This window comes from Equus asinus, chromosome 14, assembly GCF_041296235.1.
Source record: "Equus asinus isolate D_3611 breed Donkey chromosome 14, EquAss-T2T_v2, whole genome shotgun sequence".
NCBI lineage: Eukaryota > Metazoa > Chordata > Mammalia > Perissodactyla > Equidae > Equus > Equus asinus.
The window spans coordinates 36,936,591-36,956,617 of record NC_091803.1 but is presented as its reverse complement, the minus strand read 5'-3'; the positions used below and the strand labels follow the sequence as shown (position 1 = coordinate 36,956,617).

The 20,027-nt window shown below is 48.7% G+C and overlaps 2 protein-coding genes and 1 long non-coding RNA gene across 4 annotated transcripts in view; 2 read left to right on the top strand and 1 right to left on the bottom strand.

Moving 5' to 3' along the window:
- Window positions 1-1,285, bottom strand: part of ABCC6 (ATP binding cassette subfamily C member 6) — a 54,644-nt gene extending 53,359 nt beyond the window's left edge. Inside the window, exon 1 of one of the 2 annotated variants that reach the window (XM_014837610.3) lies at window positions 1,061-1,285. In XM_014837610.3, the coding sequence (XP_014693096.3) occupies window positions 1,061-1,096 (36 nt within the window). In that variant the 5' untranslated portion in view covers window positions 1,097-1,285. The remainder of the gene's footprint in view (window positions 1-1,060) is intronic. The other variant, XM_070484869.1, reaches the window with a different exon arrangement.
- Window positions 1,286-1,323: 38 nt separating this feature from the next.
- Window positions 1,324-3,098, top strand: LOC139040213 (uncharacterized). The gene is made up of 3 exons (XR_011494285.1): window positions 1,324-1,467; window positions 1,995-2,305; window positions 2,901-3,098. It is a non-coding gene; the product is annotated as an uncharacterized lncRNA (long non-coding RNA).
- A 746-nt stretch (window positions 3,099-3,844) lies between these two features.
- The window catches only part of LOC106828821 (BOS complex subunit NOMO1), a 49,373-nt gene continuing 33,190 nt past the window's right edge, over window positions 3,845-20,027 (top strand). Inside the window, exons 1-9 of the mRNA XM_070484868.1 lie at window positions 3,845-4,100; window positions 8,111-8,200; window positions 9,751-9,796; window positions 12,382-12,482; window positions 13,192-13,298; window positions 15,175-15,247; window positions 17,030-17,182; window positions 17,734-17,871; window positions 18,197-18,286. Coding sequence (XP_070340969.1) covers window positions 3,945-4,100; window positions 8,111-8,200; window positions 9,751-9,796; window positions 12,382-12,482; window positions 13,192-13,298; window positions 15,175-15,247; window positions 17,030-17,182; window positions 17,734-17,871; window positions 18,197-18,286 — 954 coding nt within the window. The 5' untranslated portion in view covers window positions 3,845-3,944. The remainder of the gene's footprint in view (window positions 4,101-8,110; window positions 8,201-9,750; window positions 9,797-12,381; window positions 12,483-13,191; window positions 13,299-15,174; window positions 15,248-17,029; window positions 17,183-17,733; window positions 17,872-18,196; window positions 18,287-20,027) is intronic.

Sequence of the window (20,027 nt, the reverse complement as noted above, 5' to 3'; positions counted from 1 at the left end):
CATGTACATGAAGATGTGCCATGCATTTGGGGCGCCTCAGCTACTTAAATCCTAACATCAACCCTACTGATTTTGCAGCTGAGGCCCAGAGAGGTTGAGTAACTTGGCTGATGTCACTCAGCTGGAAAGTGGTGGTGCTGGGATTTGAGCCAAATCAGTGGGATGCCCGGGATCTGTGATGAGTGCTGGGCATGGACTGTCACTTAATCCTTACAACAATTCTAGGAGGTAGGTGTTACTGTCCCCATTTCACAGACCAGGAAACTGAGGCACCGAGAGGGTAACAGCCTCCTTCAGGCCCCTACAAATAGGAAGTGGCAGAGCTGACTCCCACCACGGCCTGTCTGACCCCAAAGCTTGTTCTATGGGGGGGGGTAGGGGGTGGGAGGTCTTGATCTGTGGTTCTTATCTTAGCACTCTGCTGGCCTTTAACCCGAGAAGAAGTTCTAATGGGATGTTTATAGGACACAGCCTCTTCGCTCTCTCCCTACCATATTAATAGTCCCCATCTCTCTCCCCACTGGTTATCTTTCCTCCTGGCTTCACCATTCACCAGCTATGTGAGCTTCAATCTCCCTGTGCCTCAGTTTCCTTTTCTGCAAAGGGAGGATAATAGGAGAATCCACCTTTAAGGGCTGTCTTAAATGTACTAATGTTGGTAAAGCGCACAGCTGATGAGGGCATAGACTAAGCCCTCAGTTAACCTCAGCTATTGTTTCCTAACCTACCTGGACCCCGAAATCTTGGGAGTTTGCGACCCTCCCCGCACCCGATGAGCTTCACTCCCCAGAGTCTATTGCTGAGATCCTGGAGGAGAGGCCGCCAGGGAGGTGGAGGTTCCGGAGCTTTCTGCAAAGAAGGGTCAGAGTCCCCGTAGCAGGGGGTCAGGAGGCTGCTGGCACGGGGCGGGCTCTCCTGGGGGCCGGCTTGAGTAAAGGGCTTGCCTTTCGCGGGCAGGTCTCCTCCCTTCCCGGGGATTCTGGGGGGGCTCTCCCCTCCCCAGTTATAGAGGTCCACCCGGAGGAAAAGGGGAGTGTGTGTGTGTGGGGGGGACACTCACCCCGGGGCCTGCGCAGGGCTCCCCAGGAGCGGCCATCGGGCGTCGTCCGTCGGGCCGTCGGTCGGTCGGTCTGTCGGCCAGTCCCTGGGCAGCTGCCTCCCCCGCTCCCGGCCGGGGAGAGGGGTGGGGCCCGGCAGCCCGGCGGGGATTCGAGCTCGGGGATCGCCAGGTCCCGGGCAAGGTCCAGCGGCGCGGCGGGGGCGGGGCGGGGCGGGAAGGGGTGAACCGAGGTGATGGGGGGTGGGGATCAGCTAGGCCCCAGCGGGCACCCGGAGAGGGAGGGGATCCCAGGGCCCCAGAAAGTCCCCATATAGTCTTCCTTCCCCTTGCGACGTGTCATCCCAAACTTCCCGCACACGCTGGACCCAACAATTCCAGGAATTTATGCTGATAAAGGAAACTAACAGGTGTGCACACGCCGAGTGTCCAAACCGGGGTGGGGGATGGGGGAGAGGCTCGAACCACAGTCTCCCGGCCGGCGGGGACGGACACTGTCTGCCTCCCGGGTGTTGGGAAGGTTTTAAGAAGATTGCTAATAAAGAGCATAGTGCAGTGCCTGGCACACAGTAAATGTTCAGTAAGAGTTAGCTGTTATTATTAGCACTTTATTAATAGGTTGCTAAGCAGTGGTTCAAAGTGCCATTGCAGAAATATATGAATATGGAAAGACGGTTGTTGAATGCTAAGTGAAAAAAGAGATTATAATACAAAATAGTCTATGATGTTTTTGGGAAAAAAAATGTACGCTAGATTGGGGAAAATGGGGAAGAAAGTCAACTCATTTATTTTCCTCTCTTAGGTCTTAAAGCAAAGTGTGTCCCCAGCCATGAGTTCTTTTTGCAAATGACTCTATGTAACCTACCTGCATAGAGAAAAAGAAAAGCAGTGATCATGGGAATCCTCATTTTCTTTTCTATTTTCCTTCCTTCTGCAGGGAGCACGTAATCCTTTCAAGATAGGAATGAAAGACAGCTTTTTTCAGACACACAAGCACAAGTGCTCACGTTGGGTGAAGAATTAAAACCCTCCACACTCCCCCCCCCCCGCTGCCCTATTGTTTCTCCGGGCCTGGTCCTCATCTTTTAGTCCTGCCTCCTGTGGGATCTCCACAGCTGGGTTCCCCAGACCCTTATTTACCCCTGTCTTTCTGAGTTTCCCCAACTTGGTCTGGGGCCCAGGCAGTATGCCTTCAGCTGTCCTCCTGCCCGGGTCTTCTGGAAGAGCAGGGACACAAAGAACCCAAAGGTTTGTCTTGAAGCTGAGAGTGGCAGATCTGCTGTTTACATTTCAATCACGTCTGTTTATCTGAGGCGGTTTTGGTGGAGGCTGATGGAAATTATGGGGCAGCTTGAGCGCCCTCTCCCTGTGACCCCTCCCTCCAATTGGCTTTGCCACAGTCCTAGTGCTTAATTTCTTTGTATATCTGAAGATAAATTTAAGGGGAATGGTGGAAATGGGAGGGGGGATGGTCCGGAAGTCAGGAAGAGCATAGAGAAAATCAGTCGGAGTGAGCCAAGAACAGAACTCTGGCACCACAAAGCCTACTCTCCAGCTCTCTGAGTAGCACGAGGCTGTGAGCAGAGCCCTAGACAAGTCCTTTTTCCTCTCTGGGCCTCAGTTTCCCCTCCTGTAATGTGAGAAGCTTCCATAGGCCAGCATCTCCTAATTGGTGGCTTCCAGCCCCCTGGTGATTTGCTAAGACAAACCGGGGATTCACATAAGGGAGGGTAAAGGGCATCTGTTTCACTGTAGTTACAAGTAAGGAACCTCAGTGAATAAAATAATTCTATAAATAGTTCATCTTTATAATCGAACAGTTGAGAGTCTCATTGTATTTCAGGTGAGAACGCAGAGGAGAAACTGACATCAGATGTGCTCACGAGCGACATCCTCAGTGGAAGTATCACGCCATCGCAGCCGCTGTGAAGGTTTTGACCACTGTATAGTTTAAAATCATTATGAGTCACAGTTGTCTATTGCTTAAGTCTTAGCCACCATGGCAAATTCCAGTGGGAAATTTTCTCTTCCCTTGTCATTGAAAACAAAATATAAAAACTATCAAAATAAAGCACTTGATTTTTTTTTTTTAGGAGCGAAATGGAAAAGTTCCAAATATCAGGTCAGAAAAGCAATTTTTGTCTATTTTGATGTGGTGACTTGCAGTTCAGATCAGCCTGTGTCACAGTATACTCTCAATCCCGCGACAAAATACAGCATATTGATGCTGTATTTGAACTTATTTTCAGACAAATTCGGCTTCATCTCACAGAGCTAATGCAAAGAACATTGAACTGCTTGTATCTCTCGCTTATGGGGAGAAAACCCTCAAAATTTGTACCTATACAAATATCTTTAGAGCTGGGATTAAAAGAAATTTTAAATACCTTTTTAAACATTATGCTGAGCCTAAATGACCTATATTTTGCCTAAAAAAAAATCGATCATTTATCATGGGAAAATGCACCCTCTTACGCAAATTCCTAAAGGGGTTTTTGAGATTATACATCACCTGTGAAATATAAGGGTCAAAAAGATTCGGGAAAGTTGGTGGATCCTTCGTGCTTTCTAGTTTCAAGGCTCCTGAATTCCAAAGTAGAATTCAACTGCGCGTTTGCACCTGTCGGCGCCCCTTGCAAATGCACCTGCCAGAGGGTGCGCGGAGTCCTCCCGGCCTCCAGAGGGCACAAATGAGCGCGTTTGATTGTTGAGCATGCGCCGTAGTTCTTTTCTCCCGGGGGGCATGGCCTGGGCCGGGCGCGCATGCGCCGCGGTGGCGGGAGGGGCGGGGCCTGGCTGTCAGCGCGGCCGAGGAGGAAGCGGCGCGGCGCGCGGCGCGCGAGGCTGGACCGGGGCCTGCGGAGGCTCGGGCGGCGGAGGCCGGGCCATGTGGGGGCCGCGACCCGTGGCGCTGGCGGCCGCCGTGGTGCTGCTGCTGCTGCTGCTGAGCGGCGTGCAGCCGGCGCGCGGCTCCGAGGACATCGTGGTGGGCTGCGGGGGTTTCGTCAAGTCGGACGTGGAGATCAACTACTCGCTCATCGAGGTGAGCGCCCGGCCGCAGCTCGCTGTGCGACCCCGGGCCGGTCGCTCGACCTCTCCGGGCCGCCGTGGCCTCGCCTCCGGCCCCAGGCGGTTGCCGCCCGCCAACCCCATTATGCTAGGGGGCCTTTCCTCTTTAAAGGATCCGCTTCCCGCCGGCCCCCCGCCATCCCCTCCTCGCTCGCGCTGGGGTGGAGGCTCTTATGGCGGGGTCGGCTGCGGCATGAGGCCGGGGGCCTGGAGGTGCGGGCGCAGGGGTGTGAGGGACACTTTTGGTGACGATGATGGCGGCTCATGACTTTTATCCTCGAAACTAGGGATCCCCCGTCTCCAGATCCATCCCCATCCAGACCCAAGATAGTACGGAACCCTGACCGTCTGCAGATCTCTTACCCAGTCTCAGCAGGACCCAGACCCCAGATCCCCCCAAACCCAGACCCCCTGAAACTCAGATTTCGCGAAACCCATATTCCAGAACTTAAGAAACCTCAAGTCTTATCCCCTAAACCCCACAACTCAGAGCCACCGAAAGTTCTAATCCGCTGCCCCTCCCACCCCCTGGGATGCTTTTAAAGATGCTGACCCAGTAGATCTCTGTTGGCATCCCTGGGGCTGGGAATCGGTATTTTTGATCTCCCCTCTTTCCCCCATGAGGCTCCTTTTCCTCTGAAACTGGAGCGTCGTCAGCTGCCCTGATTGCTTTCCTGGGTAGTTACTGGAATTACACTGGAGATTTGTGCAGAAGTCTTCTTGTTGAGTTGTAAAACCCTCTTCAGTTACACAGCAGCCCAGCGGGATTATGACCCAGAAAGCTTTTGTGAAGACGAAGGGAGATGGAGGGAGGGGGAGAAGGGTGGGAAGGGACCTGAGGGAGGGCTGGGCTTCTGTCTTTGGAGGGTACCGAAGATGGAGCAGAAGGGGACTTGAGAGAAAGTAGGAGAGGCTGGGAGGTGCCACAGGAAGGGACGGGGGACGGAGACCCCAAGGGCTGTCTGTCTGAAGGCACGTGGGACCTGCGCAGGCGCTGGCAGCTGGAGGGCTGCGGTGAAGGGCTGACCCCGCATATCCTACAAAGCGCTTGCTGAGGGTTGGGGGTGGGGGGAGGAATTAGATTTCACACCCCGCTAGCTCTCTGACCTGGCCTTGCTCCAGGTCCCAGTTTTTGTTCCCATGAGATAGTGTTGGGAAAGGAGCTCGGAACCCAGCACCATGTTTCCTAAAGAATATGATCATCACCTTCAAGACCCCGCTGTCTGGGGCTTCTCCACCATTCTTTGGTCTTAAGAAGTCGGGTATTGGGGCTGGCCCCGTGGCCCAGTGGTTCAGTCATGTTCACTTTAGTGGCCCAGGGTTCACTGGTTCGGATCCTGGACGTGGACCTACACACTGCTCATCAAGCCATGCTGTGGCGGCATCCCACATAGAAGAACTAGAAGGATTTACAACTAGGATGTACAACCATGCACTGGGGCTTTGTGGGGGGAAGGAAAAAGAGGAAGATTGGCAACAGATGTTAGCTCAGGGCCCATCTTCGGAAACAGGCAAACGTAAAAAGAAGTCAGGTGTTTAATGAATGCACCCACTGGCAGTGGCAGGGCTCCTAGGGTCTGCCGGATGCCCGTGCCACCTCCTGCATGGCCCCCCAGCGTGTGGGCACAGGGCCTTTCAGAGGCTGCCCTGAAAAGCTTTTTGCAACTTGTAGTTTCCTGGGGCTCCAGGAAGGAAGTGAAGGCACTTAGGGGCTCTCCCACCCCAAACACTGCTGGTGACTTTGAGAGCAGAGGGCTGGGTTTTGTGACCCAGTGTGAAGTGTGTCCCTTGGGCCCGAGGGCTGCCTGTCCAACTGGTCTGAGACACTCACTCCTTCATAATTTCTGATTAGGAAATCAGACATTTCATATATGTAATTTGTGTTGCCATCCTCTGTCCTGATCTGTACTCTGAAAGAAATGTAAATAACCGAGATATTTCACAATCCATTCTTAATTGTGTTCTCTGCGTGCTGGTAAAGCTACCTTCACTCTTCTCCAGCCTTCTTCCCTTCTGGGTGTTTTTCCATCATATTCGTTCAGCCCATAACTATTGAGTGAGCCCCTGCGTGTGCTGAAACCTTGTCCCTGGTGGGGATATGGGGGACAGTGAACAGAGCAGACAAAGTCCCTACAGAAGAAAGATTATATTAGTTGCTAATACGTTAAAAGTCATGGATTTCACATTAAAAACTGCATTCCTGACTTCTCTGGAAAACCAGCTGGTCTTTGGGCTGCGAAACTTGGCTTGGGCTGAGTAGCAATCTGTCTGTCTCCCTTTAGATGCATACCTGTTGGGGACAGGCGGTTTCCCTGCATCTGAATTTCCTTATGCCTGTAAACAAGTTGGAGTATTTATGGAGTACCTGCAGTCAACGGGATGCTGTCCCAGGCGCTGTGGGGCGTAAGCCGTGATCACCGCTCGCGGGAGCTTGTGGTCCACGTGTTAGTCCATCCTGTTCCTTTGCTAAGGGTGCGCTTTTGTGAGTTTGCTGCTTTATAGGTCTTCTCAGCTGGGAGGATGTGACTCTGATTTCAGTATCATGGGCCGGGATCATTAGCCTTTCACGGGTGAGGCTCTGTGACATCATCAGATCGGCCTGCTTTCTTTTACAGAGGTAGAAACAGGCTCAGAGTGGTTGAGCCACACACATAGGTTTAGGAAGATTTCCTTGAATCCCGTCTCTGCCCTGCTGATGACATCAGATTGCGTTTTTCTTCAGAGAAATGTCCGATAGTAACACAAACTATTTATTGTTTTTTTTTTAGTGAGGAAGATTGGCCCTGAGCTAACATCTGTTGCCAATCTTCCTCTTTTTGCTTGAGGAAGATTGTCCCTGAGCTGACGTGTGTGCCTGTCTTTCCCCACCCTGTATGTGGGACACACCACAACATGGCCTAAGGAGCGATGTGTAGGTCTGTGCTCGGGATCCAAACCTGTGTACCCAGGCTGCTGAAGCGGGGCACGTGAACCCAACCACTACACCACTAGGCTGACTCCACTTTATTTAATTTTTAAAAAATATTTCTGTATTTTTTTTTTTTTGCTGAGGAAGACTGGCCCTGAGCTAACATCTGTGCCCATCTTCCTCTATTTTGTATGTGGGATGCTGCCACAGCACGGCCACCAACGAGTGATGTAGGACTACACCCTGGAACTGAACTCAGGCTGCCAAAGTGGAGAGCGGAGAACTTGACCGGCAGGCTGTGGGGCCAGCCCCAAACTACTCTTTTTTTTGAGTCCATACTCTGCCAGGTGCTGTGTGTACACAGATGTGAATCAGCGCAGCCACCATGAAGGAGAGTGGCTCTCGTTTTACTCATGAAGAAACAATTTCAGGAGGTGAGATGACTTGCCCGAGGTCACGCAGGACGTGCAAGAGCCAGACGTTGCTGGAGCATCTTGATGGGCTCACAGTTGGTGTCTGGGGGGAGTGCTCAGGATACAGGAGTGCCAGAGAGTCCTTGAGGAGAGGACTTATATTCACTGTCTGCTCATATGTTTTTGTCCCAAGAATGAAATAAAAGAGAAGATGAGAAGTTTCAAGATGAATGTTTCTCCAAACATTGGGAATCTTTTGGGGTTAATAGTGCAGATCCCTGGCCCTCACTCCACACCTTCCAGTTTAGAAACAGAAGTGGGGCTCAGGAATCGCATTTTAGCAAGCACTTTAAAATAGCAAAATTTAAAAATTTGTCTTAGACCCAGAAACAATATAGAGACAGCTGCTAACAGAAACTGAAAAGCATTGAAAAATACAATTTTGGAGGTGGACTTTAGATAGTTTCTAACCTGAAAAATACCGAGTCACATTATTTTGGGGACATTGTGTTGGTCATATTTCTCTCTGTTCCTGATGCCCAGTGTTGACTGCAGCGTGTGGTGGATCGTCAGCGTGCACATTGACGGCGCAGTCAGGGGAACGCGCACAGCGAGTTCTCAAAGGTAATATTCTGACCTCTCTTTTCTCTCCTTCCTTTCTAGATAAAGTTGTACACCAAGCACGGGACTTTGAAATACCAGACAGACTGTGCCCCCAACAATGGGTACTTTATGATCCCCTTGTATGATAAGGTAAGAGCAGAGATGATAAGGTAGGAGCAGAGAGTGCGTTTATCTTTTATGATGGGAGGTTGTTCGCGTGGCCCACGGGACTGTGCTCACAGGAGAACGGCCTTTGCCACGTGAGCAGGTCCTCGTCTGTCTTGTAAATTGTAGGTGGAATACTGCAGTTCTGGCCACATTCTGAGGGAGACGGCTTGTGAGCTGGTTTGATTGCATCCAGCAGTTCTCGATGTCTCAGGGACATTGGCAGTGTCTGGACACGTCTGTGGTTGCTACAGCTGGGACGGGGGGGCGGGATGGTGCCACAGTTATCTGGCAGGAAGAGGCCAGGAATGAAGCTGGGTGTCCTGTGGTGCTGTACAGGACACATCAGATGCCAGCAGGGCCAAGGAGGAGAAACTCTGATTTAATAGAACTCTTTACTTGCAAGCAGCTTAAAATATTGTTAAAAAAAATTATGCAAGTCATTTGTGAATCCATGAGCTTTGTGGGGAAAAAAAAAATCAAAATCTTTAGAAGTATGTGAAGTAAATTTTATCTTTTATTCCCCAAATTCCCCTTCCTCTGTAGTGACAATTTCTGATAAAAGTTTTGCTGTGTATCCTAACAGGCTACTTTCTCTGTGCTTATGGTTATAGAGATAATCCGTGGGTACACGCATATCTGTCTACGCAGACACAGACAAACACGCATGCACAGATGGTCATCCATGCACACCCACCTCCACGGTCCATCCTCCCCACATTTCAGCTTTTTATTTGGAAATAAAGATTCACAGGAAGTTGCCAAAAGAGTTAATATACATAGTTTTGATTTTTTAAAAAACAAATGGAATCGAACAATAGGAATTATTCCGCAATTTGATTTTTTTCCCCGTGTTAATATCTTGGCGCACGTTCAACATCAGCGTGTATAGACCTGCTGCCTCCTTTTTCATGGCTGCATAGCATGTCAGCGTCAAACCAAAACGAATTTGTTCCACCACTTCTCTATCGTTAGACGTAGAGACTTCTCCTGATTGTTAAAGTTATTATTACTGACAGCACAGCTGTAGATGTTCTCAGTTATGTCTCTGTGCACCATACATAGGATTCATTTCCAGAGGTGGACTAGCTGGGTCTTGAAATCTGTTTTGCTTTTTTTTTTTTTTTAACCTTGAGATTGTTTTTCGCAAGAAACCAGGTTGTGCGAGTCAAATCTGGCTTTAAGAAACGACTTCAGTTCCTGAAGATGCGTGCTGGCCCCAGCAGCCTGAGGGAAACGAGGGGTTAATAGGAACCTCCATTAGTAGGACGTTTGCTGTCAGAAGACAGTGAGTGGCTGAGTAGAGTGTGTTTAGAACACTTTGACGGGTTGAATGGAAGCTTCTGGCATTCAGCTTCAGCCTCCCGCTGGTGAGGGGAATCAGAGAGCTCACTACCACTTACAAGTACAACGTTTATGCCTAGAATTTGATTTCGGGTGTAGAAATTCTAGGTTAAGCGACAGCACAGAACCAACTTAAACCAGTTGCCGGGTCATCAGTTCTCAGTCCTTTATGTTTTTTTTCCCCCTTGTAGGGAGATTTCATTTTGAAGATCGAGCCTCCCTTAGGGTGGAGTTTCGGTAAGTTAACTGATCCCCAGACATGCTCTGTGAAGGATTAGATTGTCTGCTGAGTGTTAATGTGAATTGACAGAGTGCATAGATGGTTCAAGTCTTAAGGACTCATTTCTAGTGTGGAAGAGGGTTTTTATCCCCCCTTGTTACTTTAGAGTAGATTGAACTTACCTTAGACCTGCTTAAGGTTTTCTGTCATCTTCCTTAAAATAGGCATTTTTCTTATACTTCTCCCAGGGAACTCTGCTTCTGCAGTTTTGGCAGTGGAATGGTATACAGAGGTCAGGAATGGGGACTTTGTTCCTGTCCCAGGACGGCTTCTTTCTTAGCCTCCTCAGTCGGGTTTTTCTTTTCTTTTTTTTTTGGTGAGGAAGATTGGCCCTGAGCTAACATAAGTTGCCAATCTTCTTCTTTTTGCTTGAGGAAGATTGTCACTGAGCTAACATCCATGCCAGTCTTCCTCTATTTTGTATGTGGGACCACCACAGTGTGGTTTGATGAGCAGTGTGTAGGTCCACATCCGAGATCTCAACCTGCGAACCCCAGGCCACTGAAGCTGAGCACGCAAACTTAACCACTCGGCCATGGAGCTGGCCCCCAGTGCTTTTTCTTTTGATGAGCTTTTTTACTGAATTATAACATACTTTCAGAAAAGCGTGCTCATCGTGAGGTGTCACCTGATGAATTTTCACGAGGTGAACGCACCTTGTAACTGCCAGACAGATAACGAGAGAGCGCTTCACCAGCACCCCGGAGTGCTCCATCCCAGGCGCTTGTTAACAGGTCCACCCCTGCCCACCACCCCCCCACAGGTCACCACCACCCTGACCGAGAATCACAGATTAGTTCAGTCTGATTTGCACTTTATATAATTGGAGTTGTGCAAGGTACATTTTTGTGTCTGGTTTCTTTCTCTCAGTGTGGTTCATGAGATTCATCCGGCCTTACATGTAGCTCTAGTTCATTCGTTCAGTTGCTGTACAGAATCCTGATGTGTGAACATAAAGTGATTCATCCTTCTACCGTCGATGGCCGTTTGGATGGCTCCCCAGTTTCGCCCACTAAGCACAGTGCTCCTGCGAACCTTCTTGTCCATCTCTCTTGTTTCACGTGCCTTTGCCTTTCTGTTGAGTAGGTACCAGGGGTGCAGTTGCTGAGCGAGAGAATTTTTACATGTTCAGCTCCCATAGATTAGGCCAAACACCCAGAGTTGACGTAGCAACTTCTGCTCTCCCGGGGCGTGTCCGCATTCGGGGGGCCCTGCAACCTCACTGGCCCTTGGTGTGGTCCGTCTTTTCATTTTAGCCGTTCTGCTGGGGATGGGGTGGTGTCACATCGTGGTTTTGGCTTGCCCGTCCCTGATGATCCATGAGACTGAGCACTTTTTTATATGTTTATTGGCCATTTGGATATTCTCTTTTGTGAGGTGCCTGTTCAAGTCTTTTTTCCATTTTTTATTGGCGTCTGCCCCGTGTCTCTTTGTGCAATTCTTCGTTTTACCTGAAATTCTCTTATTTCCCATTTTTTTCCTCTACTGATCACTCCACATTCTCCCTAACCTTTTAAAACCTCAACTTTAACCCCTGTTACAATGGACTTTTCAGTTAAAAAAAAAATTGGCTTAGTTGTTAATATTGCAAGATTAGGAGATGGCATGTAAAATCCAGATTTCCAGTTTTCTTGAGAAGCTGGGAGCTCTGGCAGCACTGGGCCCGTGACAGCAGGCGGCAGAAGCTGCGGAGCGGCCTCCCCTTTCTTGGTCTGCCATGGTCCCCGCTTGCCTGTTAGCCACCAGTTCCCCTCGGTGCTGGAGTTTGTGGCCCTGGTTCAGTGTGGCTGAACCTGTGTGCTGGGTCGGGGGGCAGAAGTGGAGCCAACTCTTGGGGTTCTCTGTCACTCACGGGCTCTGTGACTTTGGCAGCTCCTTTAACCTTCCTGTGCCTCAGTTAGCCCTCAGTCAGTTGCAGATATTACTCCCTAGCTCTTAAGATAGTCGTGAGGTTGCAGTGCGCTCAGCTCACTGACAGGTGTGTGGTAAGCGTTCAGTAAACACAACTGTTTGGTGCTCACTGAATTTTCCCTGGGACTCTGAGGAACAGGGTGGCCAAAAGACCGTTAGGAAAGTCTATTATGCTCCAAATGCTGGTTCCCTCTGGGGTGGGAAGCCGGCGTCCAGGGGGTAGGGCTGCGAGGGAGACTTTTCCCCACCTGCCTTTTGTTTCTTTGGATTTTGAACCGTGTGAGTTAAGTGCTCAAAAATAAATGAAACAGAGCCAGCCCTGATGGCCTAGTGGTTGAAGTTTGGTGCTCTCACCACTTTGGTGGCCTGGGTTCAGGTCCCGGTCATGGAACCACACCATCCGTCTGTCAGTAGCCATGCTGTGGTGGCGGCTCACATAGAAGAACCAGAAGGACTCACAAGTAGAAATATGCAACCATGCACTGGGGCTATGGGGAGGAAAATAAATTAAAAAAAAAATTTAAAAAAGCTGACCAATCAAATGTGCTTTACCTAGACAGTTTCATCTTATCCCAGAACTAAACCTGCCCTTGTGTCTTGTGCCCTGGTCCTTCCCCGCTTTGTTCCTCAGAGCCAACGACCGTGGAGCTGCACGTGGATGGCGTCAGTGACATCTGCACCAAGGGCGGGGACGTCAACTTCGTGTTCACGGGCTTCTCTGTGAATGGAAAGGTGTGGCTTCGGCACTTGGCTCTTTCTAACGTCTGCTCTGCAGTGTGTGCTGTCTTCTCTTCCCTCGAGGAAAGCATGACTTTAAACCTGGGGGCCTTGATCCTACAGGGCACCCCCAGAGAAGCTTCTGGAGAGTTTGGGAGCTCACTGAAATTGCATGTGAAACGGATTGGGGGTTTTAGGGCTCAGATCGAGGTTGCTGGTCAGTCCCTGGCAGAAGTGGAGGCTGTTGGCGTTTAAATGCCAGGGGGTGCCTTTTACAGGGCCAGGTCCCTGGGGGAGTTACTTTCCCTCCCTCCAGCGTTGAGATGTGCACGTCTCCTTGCCGTCCTCTTCTGTACGGCGGGTTTCTTTCTCCTCTCCCTTTACACTGAGAGCAGGGACCTTGGGCCCCAGCCGTGTGTGGGCTTCTTGTTGGATGGGGATCATGGGTGTTGATTCCTTCTCAATACTTTGTGAAATAATTGTGCATCTTTAACTGATGGTGCCTTAGATCCGATGACATAAAGTATTCTTTTACTGTTGCTGTTTCCTCTCTCAGCCCCTCAGTCCTCCCCGGAAAGAGTATCCATGATGTCTGTCGTCATTTCAAAGGCATCTTGACCCAGAGAAGGGTGTGGGCCCCACGGGGGGCGCGTGGCAGGATCAAAGTGCTGTTGGGAGCAGTGCTTTGCTGCTGGGTGGGTCCTGACCTCCTTCCCCACGGCAGGTTCTCAGCAAGGGGCAGCCCCTGGGGCCCGCAGGAGTGCAGGTGTCTCTGAGAAGCACGGGCACCGACGCAAAGATCCAGTCCACGGTTACGCAGCCTGGCGGCAAGTGAGTCACTCGGTGTCGCTGCCGTGCAAGTGGAGTGGGGTTGCGATGGGGGCGGGAGCTTTGGTTTTGGGGAGACCTGCGTTCGGATCCTGATTCGGCCTCCTAACTTTGGGCAAGTTATTGGCCCTCGGGGCGTCAAGTTCCTCCTCTGTAGATGGAAGGCACTTGGCCCGTTGCATCTAGCGTTGATGGGATGGTTACATATAGGGTAACGCCCGTAAAGCGCCTACTCAGCGCCCCGCACATAATGGGCCTTCATTCAACGCTTGAGACTGGCTCTGGAGCCCGACAGCCTGGGTTTGAATCCTGGTTCCCCCATTTGCCAGCAAGTGACTTAACGCCTCTGGGCCTCAGTTTCCTTATTTATAAATGATGATAATCGTGGAACCTACCTCTTAAGGTTCTTGGGAGGATTAAGTTATAATAGTGTTATTTCAAACTGCCTGGCATGGAATATATACTTCAAAACTGTCAGCTCAATGTAGGTCAGCTCAGTTATGATTTTCAAAAATCATTTTATCACTATTACATCAAAACTGTTTTGTTGTTAGGACTGCTGACTGCTTAATTAACCCTGTGGAGTCAGCTTTAAAGCCTTTATTTACTGTGTTTATATCACTGAGTTGTAAATGGTAACAGATATGCCACGCTGCTCCCAGGATAGTCCCCCTGATAAGTGTGAAGGCATTCAGTTCATTACTAACTCCTTCAGTGTACAGAACGGACCGAACTGAAGACAGAAGTTTGTAATGAGTCTGTCAGTAGGCCAGCTAGCTTTCAAATGATGACCATGGAAATGATTTTCCAGTTTTGAAATAACGTTTACTCCTGTTCGATGGATGCCTCTCGAACCGTGCTCTGTAGAGGGCACGTGGAGTTTCGTTTGCTCTAGGCTGGTAGTTTGCTGTCGACCTCGTCGGGCAGGGTGCCTTGGTCTTTCTGACTCTCGTTCGTCTGCACTAACTTAGACGACGGGGGGGACCTTGCAGAACTGGGACGCTGCAAACACGAAGCGGAGGCTGAACCTTAGCGAGACAAAAACCCAATAGTCACTTCAGTTTCGTTGTGGCGGACTGCTTTCCAGGCCCTCTCCGGTTGTTACGGGCAGTACTTGGTGTAGTAAAATACCAGCCCGGAAGAAGAAACGGACTGCTTCTGGTAGTTCCTTTCACTGGAATGAGCCCTGCCTCGGTGCGGGGCTTTGCAGAGTTAGCGGGTTGGTGTGTCAGAATGCTGGCGGTAGCCTTTCCAGCCTCGGCTCCTCCCAGTCTGGTCTTGCTCTGGCTGTAGCTACTGGGTCATCTTCATCAGCTACTGGTTTTGTCACAGTTGCTCTGCACAAGAACCCAGAGCGGCTTGTATTTCTTTCTGAGAACAGATTTAAACTCTTTTGCGTAAGATTCAAAGCTGCTTGTCATTCACGCTGTGTCACCTTGTGTTAGCGCCCATCTCAGCCTGTCCGATCTGTTCTCTGTTCTCTGCACACAACTCCTCCCTTCGCGCTTCTGTTCCTTTGATATTTCCCTGCGCTTCTCCCTGCCTGTCCGTGCCTTTCTCCCTGTCAGAACTCACTTGAACGTTCTCTGACTATCCCTGCTAGTTTCTAGGCTGGAAATCTTTGGGGTTCGGGGAAGCATAAACTCCTTTCCATCAGCACACGGAACACCTGTTCTCGCACACAGTAAAGTGCTCAGTAAGTGCTGTCCGATGTGGATTTGGACAATGAAGGGTTAAATTTTGTTTATGCTCAGTGAACTAGCCAGTGGCACATTCGTGATAATTCAGACATTATTTTCTTGTGCTTCCAATATTAGTCATAAAATTAGAAATACTCAGGTTGTTGGGAGAAAGCTAAGTGGTATTTTGTATCTCTTAGGTTTGCATTCTTTAAAGTTCTTCCTGGAGATTACGAAATCCTTGCAACTCATCCCACCTGGGCCTTGAAAGAGGTGAGCATGTCGGCGTCTCAGTGCCAGTGCCGGCAGTGTGCTGGTTTGGGGACAGATGGAGGGGATTTTAATTCAAGGTATGAAATTAATTTATGGCTTTTCTCAAAGTCGATGAAAAAACAGTGGTGCTCCTGACTAGCTGGGCGGTCTTTATAAGGTGAAACTCCCCCCCTGTCGCAGACGTCGCTGCTGGTTTCAGTTTTAGGTGAAATATTGTCTTCTTGCTGTGAAATAGGTCTTTTCAAACTAGTTATTTTAAGCCAGATCAACACCAGAAGGGCCTGATTGAGCTCTTGTTCCTTTTCCATTCTGAAACAGAAACCTTTAAATATACTTAACATTCTAGAAGCAAGGAGAATGTATAAGAGTGTTTATTGTACCTTTGTTTGTGATAGCAGAATATCTTAGACAACCTAAACGTCCATTCAGAGGAGAATGGATTGTGGTTTTATCACCCAATAGAATTCTGTACGTCAGCAGTAATGAGTGAATATATGTCAATATGATATATATATATCATATTGCTATATAGATCAGTATGACTATATTTAAAAACATAAAGTTGAAAGAAAAAGGCAAGTTACTGAAGGATAAAGAAATATGATACCATTTCTATAACGAGTAAAAACACTCCTGATATCCCTCTTGTGGATGCATTCGAATGTAGAAACATTATAAAGACACGCATAGGAATGAAAACAGCATATTCATTAGGATGCTGACGTCCGTACCAGGAGGACGGGGCTCCTGGGGTACACAGGGTCTTGAGTTGTATTTCTACTCTTTTCTTTTTTAGCTGGTTAGAGCGTGTATAGGTGTTCTTTAGAGTTTCTTTGTATCTTTTTGTTTGACTGAAATAGTTTATAATGAAAGATCAAAAAAGGAAGAAACACACTAGGTGAGGTTCTGTAATAACCATGAAAAAACAAATTGAAATAAGACTTAAAGGGCATTTTGATGACTTTTCTATTTTGAGGGTCTGTCTCATTCTTGCTAAAGAAGCATCAGAATCTGGATTTGACTTTGACTCTCTAGGTTTTATGCATTTATAATTGATGGTTTTTCACTTAAATGTGTCTGTATACTGTTTATGGCTTTTAGTTTTCAGGAATTTTCTCTCCTAGGGCAACATTTAAAAATGTTTTACTTAAGACTCACTAGCTTACACATTATAAATAGAATACATTTTACACTGTTGGTTGTATGCATAAAGGAGTTTGAGTTTAGTAATATAAAATTGTATTTTAAAGTAAAACACGCTGTTAAAAGTCAGGATAATGATTGCCCTTTGGGGGATAGCGACTGGAAATGAGCGTGAGGGGGCCTTCTGGGGTGCTGGCTACATGGTGTGTTCAGCTGGTGAGAATCACTGTGCCGGACACTCAGAACACGTGCACTTTTCTCTCTGTAAAGCGTGCTCTAACAAAAAGCTTAAAGATCTATGTGTATAAACCATTAAACATGGAAAGAAAGTAAAGCTTGCTCATTAAAAAAATTGCGACATACAGAAGAGCGTAAAAGGAGTGGAAATAGAAAACTTGGAAGGCAGAAAAGTGTAAAAGAAGTGACACGTCCCCATCTAGATGAAATCATTGTTTTCTACATTTTACCACATTTCCTTTCACTTCATATTGTGCATTAAAAAAATTGTGGTCATACTATGTATGCAATTTTGTATGTTATTTTTGCCCAGTTAATATTTTCGCTTCAGCGCGTCCCCGGGTCGGTAAACACTGTGTTCGTGTTCATTGTTTTGGAAGTTAAAATCTCCTTCTGCTGCAGGCGAGCACCACAGTGCGTGTGACCAACTCCAATGCCAATGCCGCCAGTCCCCTCGTGGTGGCCGGCTACAACGTGTCGGGCTCCGTCCGCAGTGACGGGGAGCCCATGAAAGGTGTGAAGTTCCTTCTCTTTTCTTCTTCAGTAGCCAAAGAGGTAAGCAAAGAAAAGGCGAGAACCAGAGATTGCGGGCGGGGGTGGGGGATGGGGGATTACAGACTGAGAACATTCCGGTTAAGGTGCAGGTCAAGGTTGATTGATAGTCTCAGCGCTTAAGAACGTTGTGCTTCTCGGATGAGTCACAAGAAGTTGAGTGTCTACACTGGGAGGCAGTGGAGTTCAGTGGAAAGGGCACAGGCTTTGAAATCCATCAGACCCAGGGTCACACAGATCCCAGCTCTGCCTCCCACTGGCTGGGTGACCTTGGCCAGTCCTTCCTGAGCCTCCGTTTTCTTACCTGGAGAATGGTGACCCATTGTAGGGGAGGACAGTCATGTCACTTTTTTCCAAGAAGACTGACATTTTTAGCTTTTCAACTTGAATGTATAGATTTTTGCTCCTTTTGTCTACTGCTACGTCCTGGATTTCAGAAACACATATTTTGTGACATTACACTTAGCAGAGTTTTCCTGTCGTGTGGTTGTTTGATGGTAATCAGAACATGGAAATGGAAAGGAGTCATTTTGTTCTTTTTTCTCCTGGCACAGGATGTCCTGGGCTGCAACATCTCCCCGGTGCCCGGGTTCCAGCCCCAGGACGAGAGTCTGGTGTATTTGTGCTACGCGGTCTCCAAGGAGGATGGCTCGTTCTCCTTCTATTCCTTGCCCAGTGGCGGCTACACTGTGGTGAGTGAAGCAGATTCCCTCTGTCAATGTCTGGGACCCTCAGACACAGGTGGAGTCATCGTCGTCTGGGTGTTACAGGAATCAATGCTTGGCCTGCGGTTTCTTGAACGTTCTGTTGAGTGGTTACTTGAGATGAGGCTCCAACGACTCCGTAAGAGCTGCAGAAAGTGCATTCCTTCCTCCTTTACAGTCAGCAACAGGAGGAGTCACGGTTCCTTTTCTCTTGGCCTGCCAGGAACCCCTTGTCATTTCGGGCTGCTGGATCGATTATTAGTATTGGTGGTTAATCATGTTATTGGTTAGTAATTGTCTGGTTTCCTCCCAGGTTCCCTTCTACAGAGGGGAGAGGATTACCTTTGATGTTGCTCCTTCCAGACTTGACTTCACAGTGGAACACGACAGCCTGAAAATTGAGGTGAGGCCTCCTTGTCTCCTGGAGGGACGCACTTTCGACGTCCCATCCCTGGGCCCAGGTGTTGCAAACATGTTTAAAAAAAATCAATATCTTATCTAGAAGGGCTGTTGGAAAAACCAGAATTTTGTACTTTCTTCCAAATTAGCCCGGAATCTACCGGTGGAATCGACCTCTCCTCTCTTACATAGTCTCTTCCTCTTAGAGAATTGGAGCCCCAGCTCTGTCTCCTTCATTCAATGAAATATATTTGTTGAGTGCCGATGACAGACGTGTCAGATGCTGTTCTAGGGGCGGGCACACAGCAGTGCCCAAAAAGAGGCAGAAATTCCTGTTCTTGTGGAATTCACATTCTGATGGCAGAAAGAGACAGTATACATAAGTCAATTAGAAGGCGATGAAAAGGTGCTCCATGTTCTCTAGTAAAATAAAGCAGGAAAGATGACCCCGTTTCAAAGTTGAGATGGGTTGCCATCTTACAGGGTGTTCTTGGGAAATTCTTACTGGGAAGGGATGACATTTGCGCAAAACCCTGAAGGGGAAGACGCAGCAAATTGTACTTACATCTGTGGGAAGAGTGTTTAAGACCGAGGGAACGGCAGGTGCAAAGGTCTTGAGGCAGGAGCGTGCCTAGAAGGTTTGGGGGACCCCAGGGAGGCTGGGGCGGCTGGAGTGGAGGGAGTAAGGAAGGGAGGAAGGGGAGGGAGGGCCAGAGGGAGAATGGGGCAGGTCGTGCAGGGCCCCGGAAGGTTCTGAGCAGAGGAGAGGCCTGATCCCTCTGGCTGCTGTGTCGAGAGGTTTGCAGGGGGCAAGGTGGAAGCACGGGACCGGGGGGGAGCTGTCAGACCTTGGACCATGGTGGGGTGATAGTTTGGGTAGTGGATGGGGTGATAGATGGCCCGACAGACTCTCTAGACCCTAAAATAGATGGTAAATGTGTTTTCCATTACATTTCTATCTTTAATTAAAGAAGTAGAAAATGGGTACTGTAGCACATTTGCTAGCTAGAGCAAATCCCAAAGGAAAATAACAGTCTTTCATAAATGGACCACCCAGTGTGACAGTTTTTGCAAAAATTCGATTTTAATCGTCTTCTTTGAAGTTACATTTGAAAGTACTGCGTTAAAGGGGCTTAAACGGGTAGGAGCTGGCTTTTAGGTCCCACGCTCCGTGGGCTCCTGACTCTGCTTTTTAAGATTCAGTAAAGCATTTGACTGTTGTGCTGTGCATGGGGCGGGGGTTAGAAGAGAGAGAGGATGAGGTCCTGGCTGGCTTTTGAGGGGCTTGTGGAGAAGGATGGGGGCAGGTGAGTGGGGCAGGATGTTCCCAGATGGTGAGCAAATCCGAGTGTTTAAATAGAGAGCTGGATGGAATGTCAGGGAGCAGCCTGAGGCCACGTGAGGTCAGGAACTGTTGAGAGTCCCTATTCTTTTTTGTATTCCTAACATGTGATTTAGTGCCTGGTACACAGTAGGTGCCTAATGAAAGTGTTTGTTGAGTGAATATAGGAGTGCGTAAGAGGATAAACCACATCTTTTCAGAAAGATCAAGAAGGAAGGAAGCCATTTATTATTTTGAAGCTTTCTCAAACGCTCTTGCATGTACGCGTGCATCCCTCATGCCTCCATTCATCCCTTCAGGAGGCCTTTATTGAGGGCCTCCTATGTACCAGGCAACTGAGGCAGAAAATGTCCCTATCTTGGTGGAGCTTACATTCTAAAGAGGTAGACAGACTGTGAGAAAT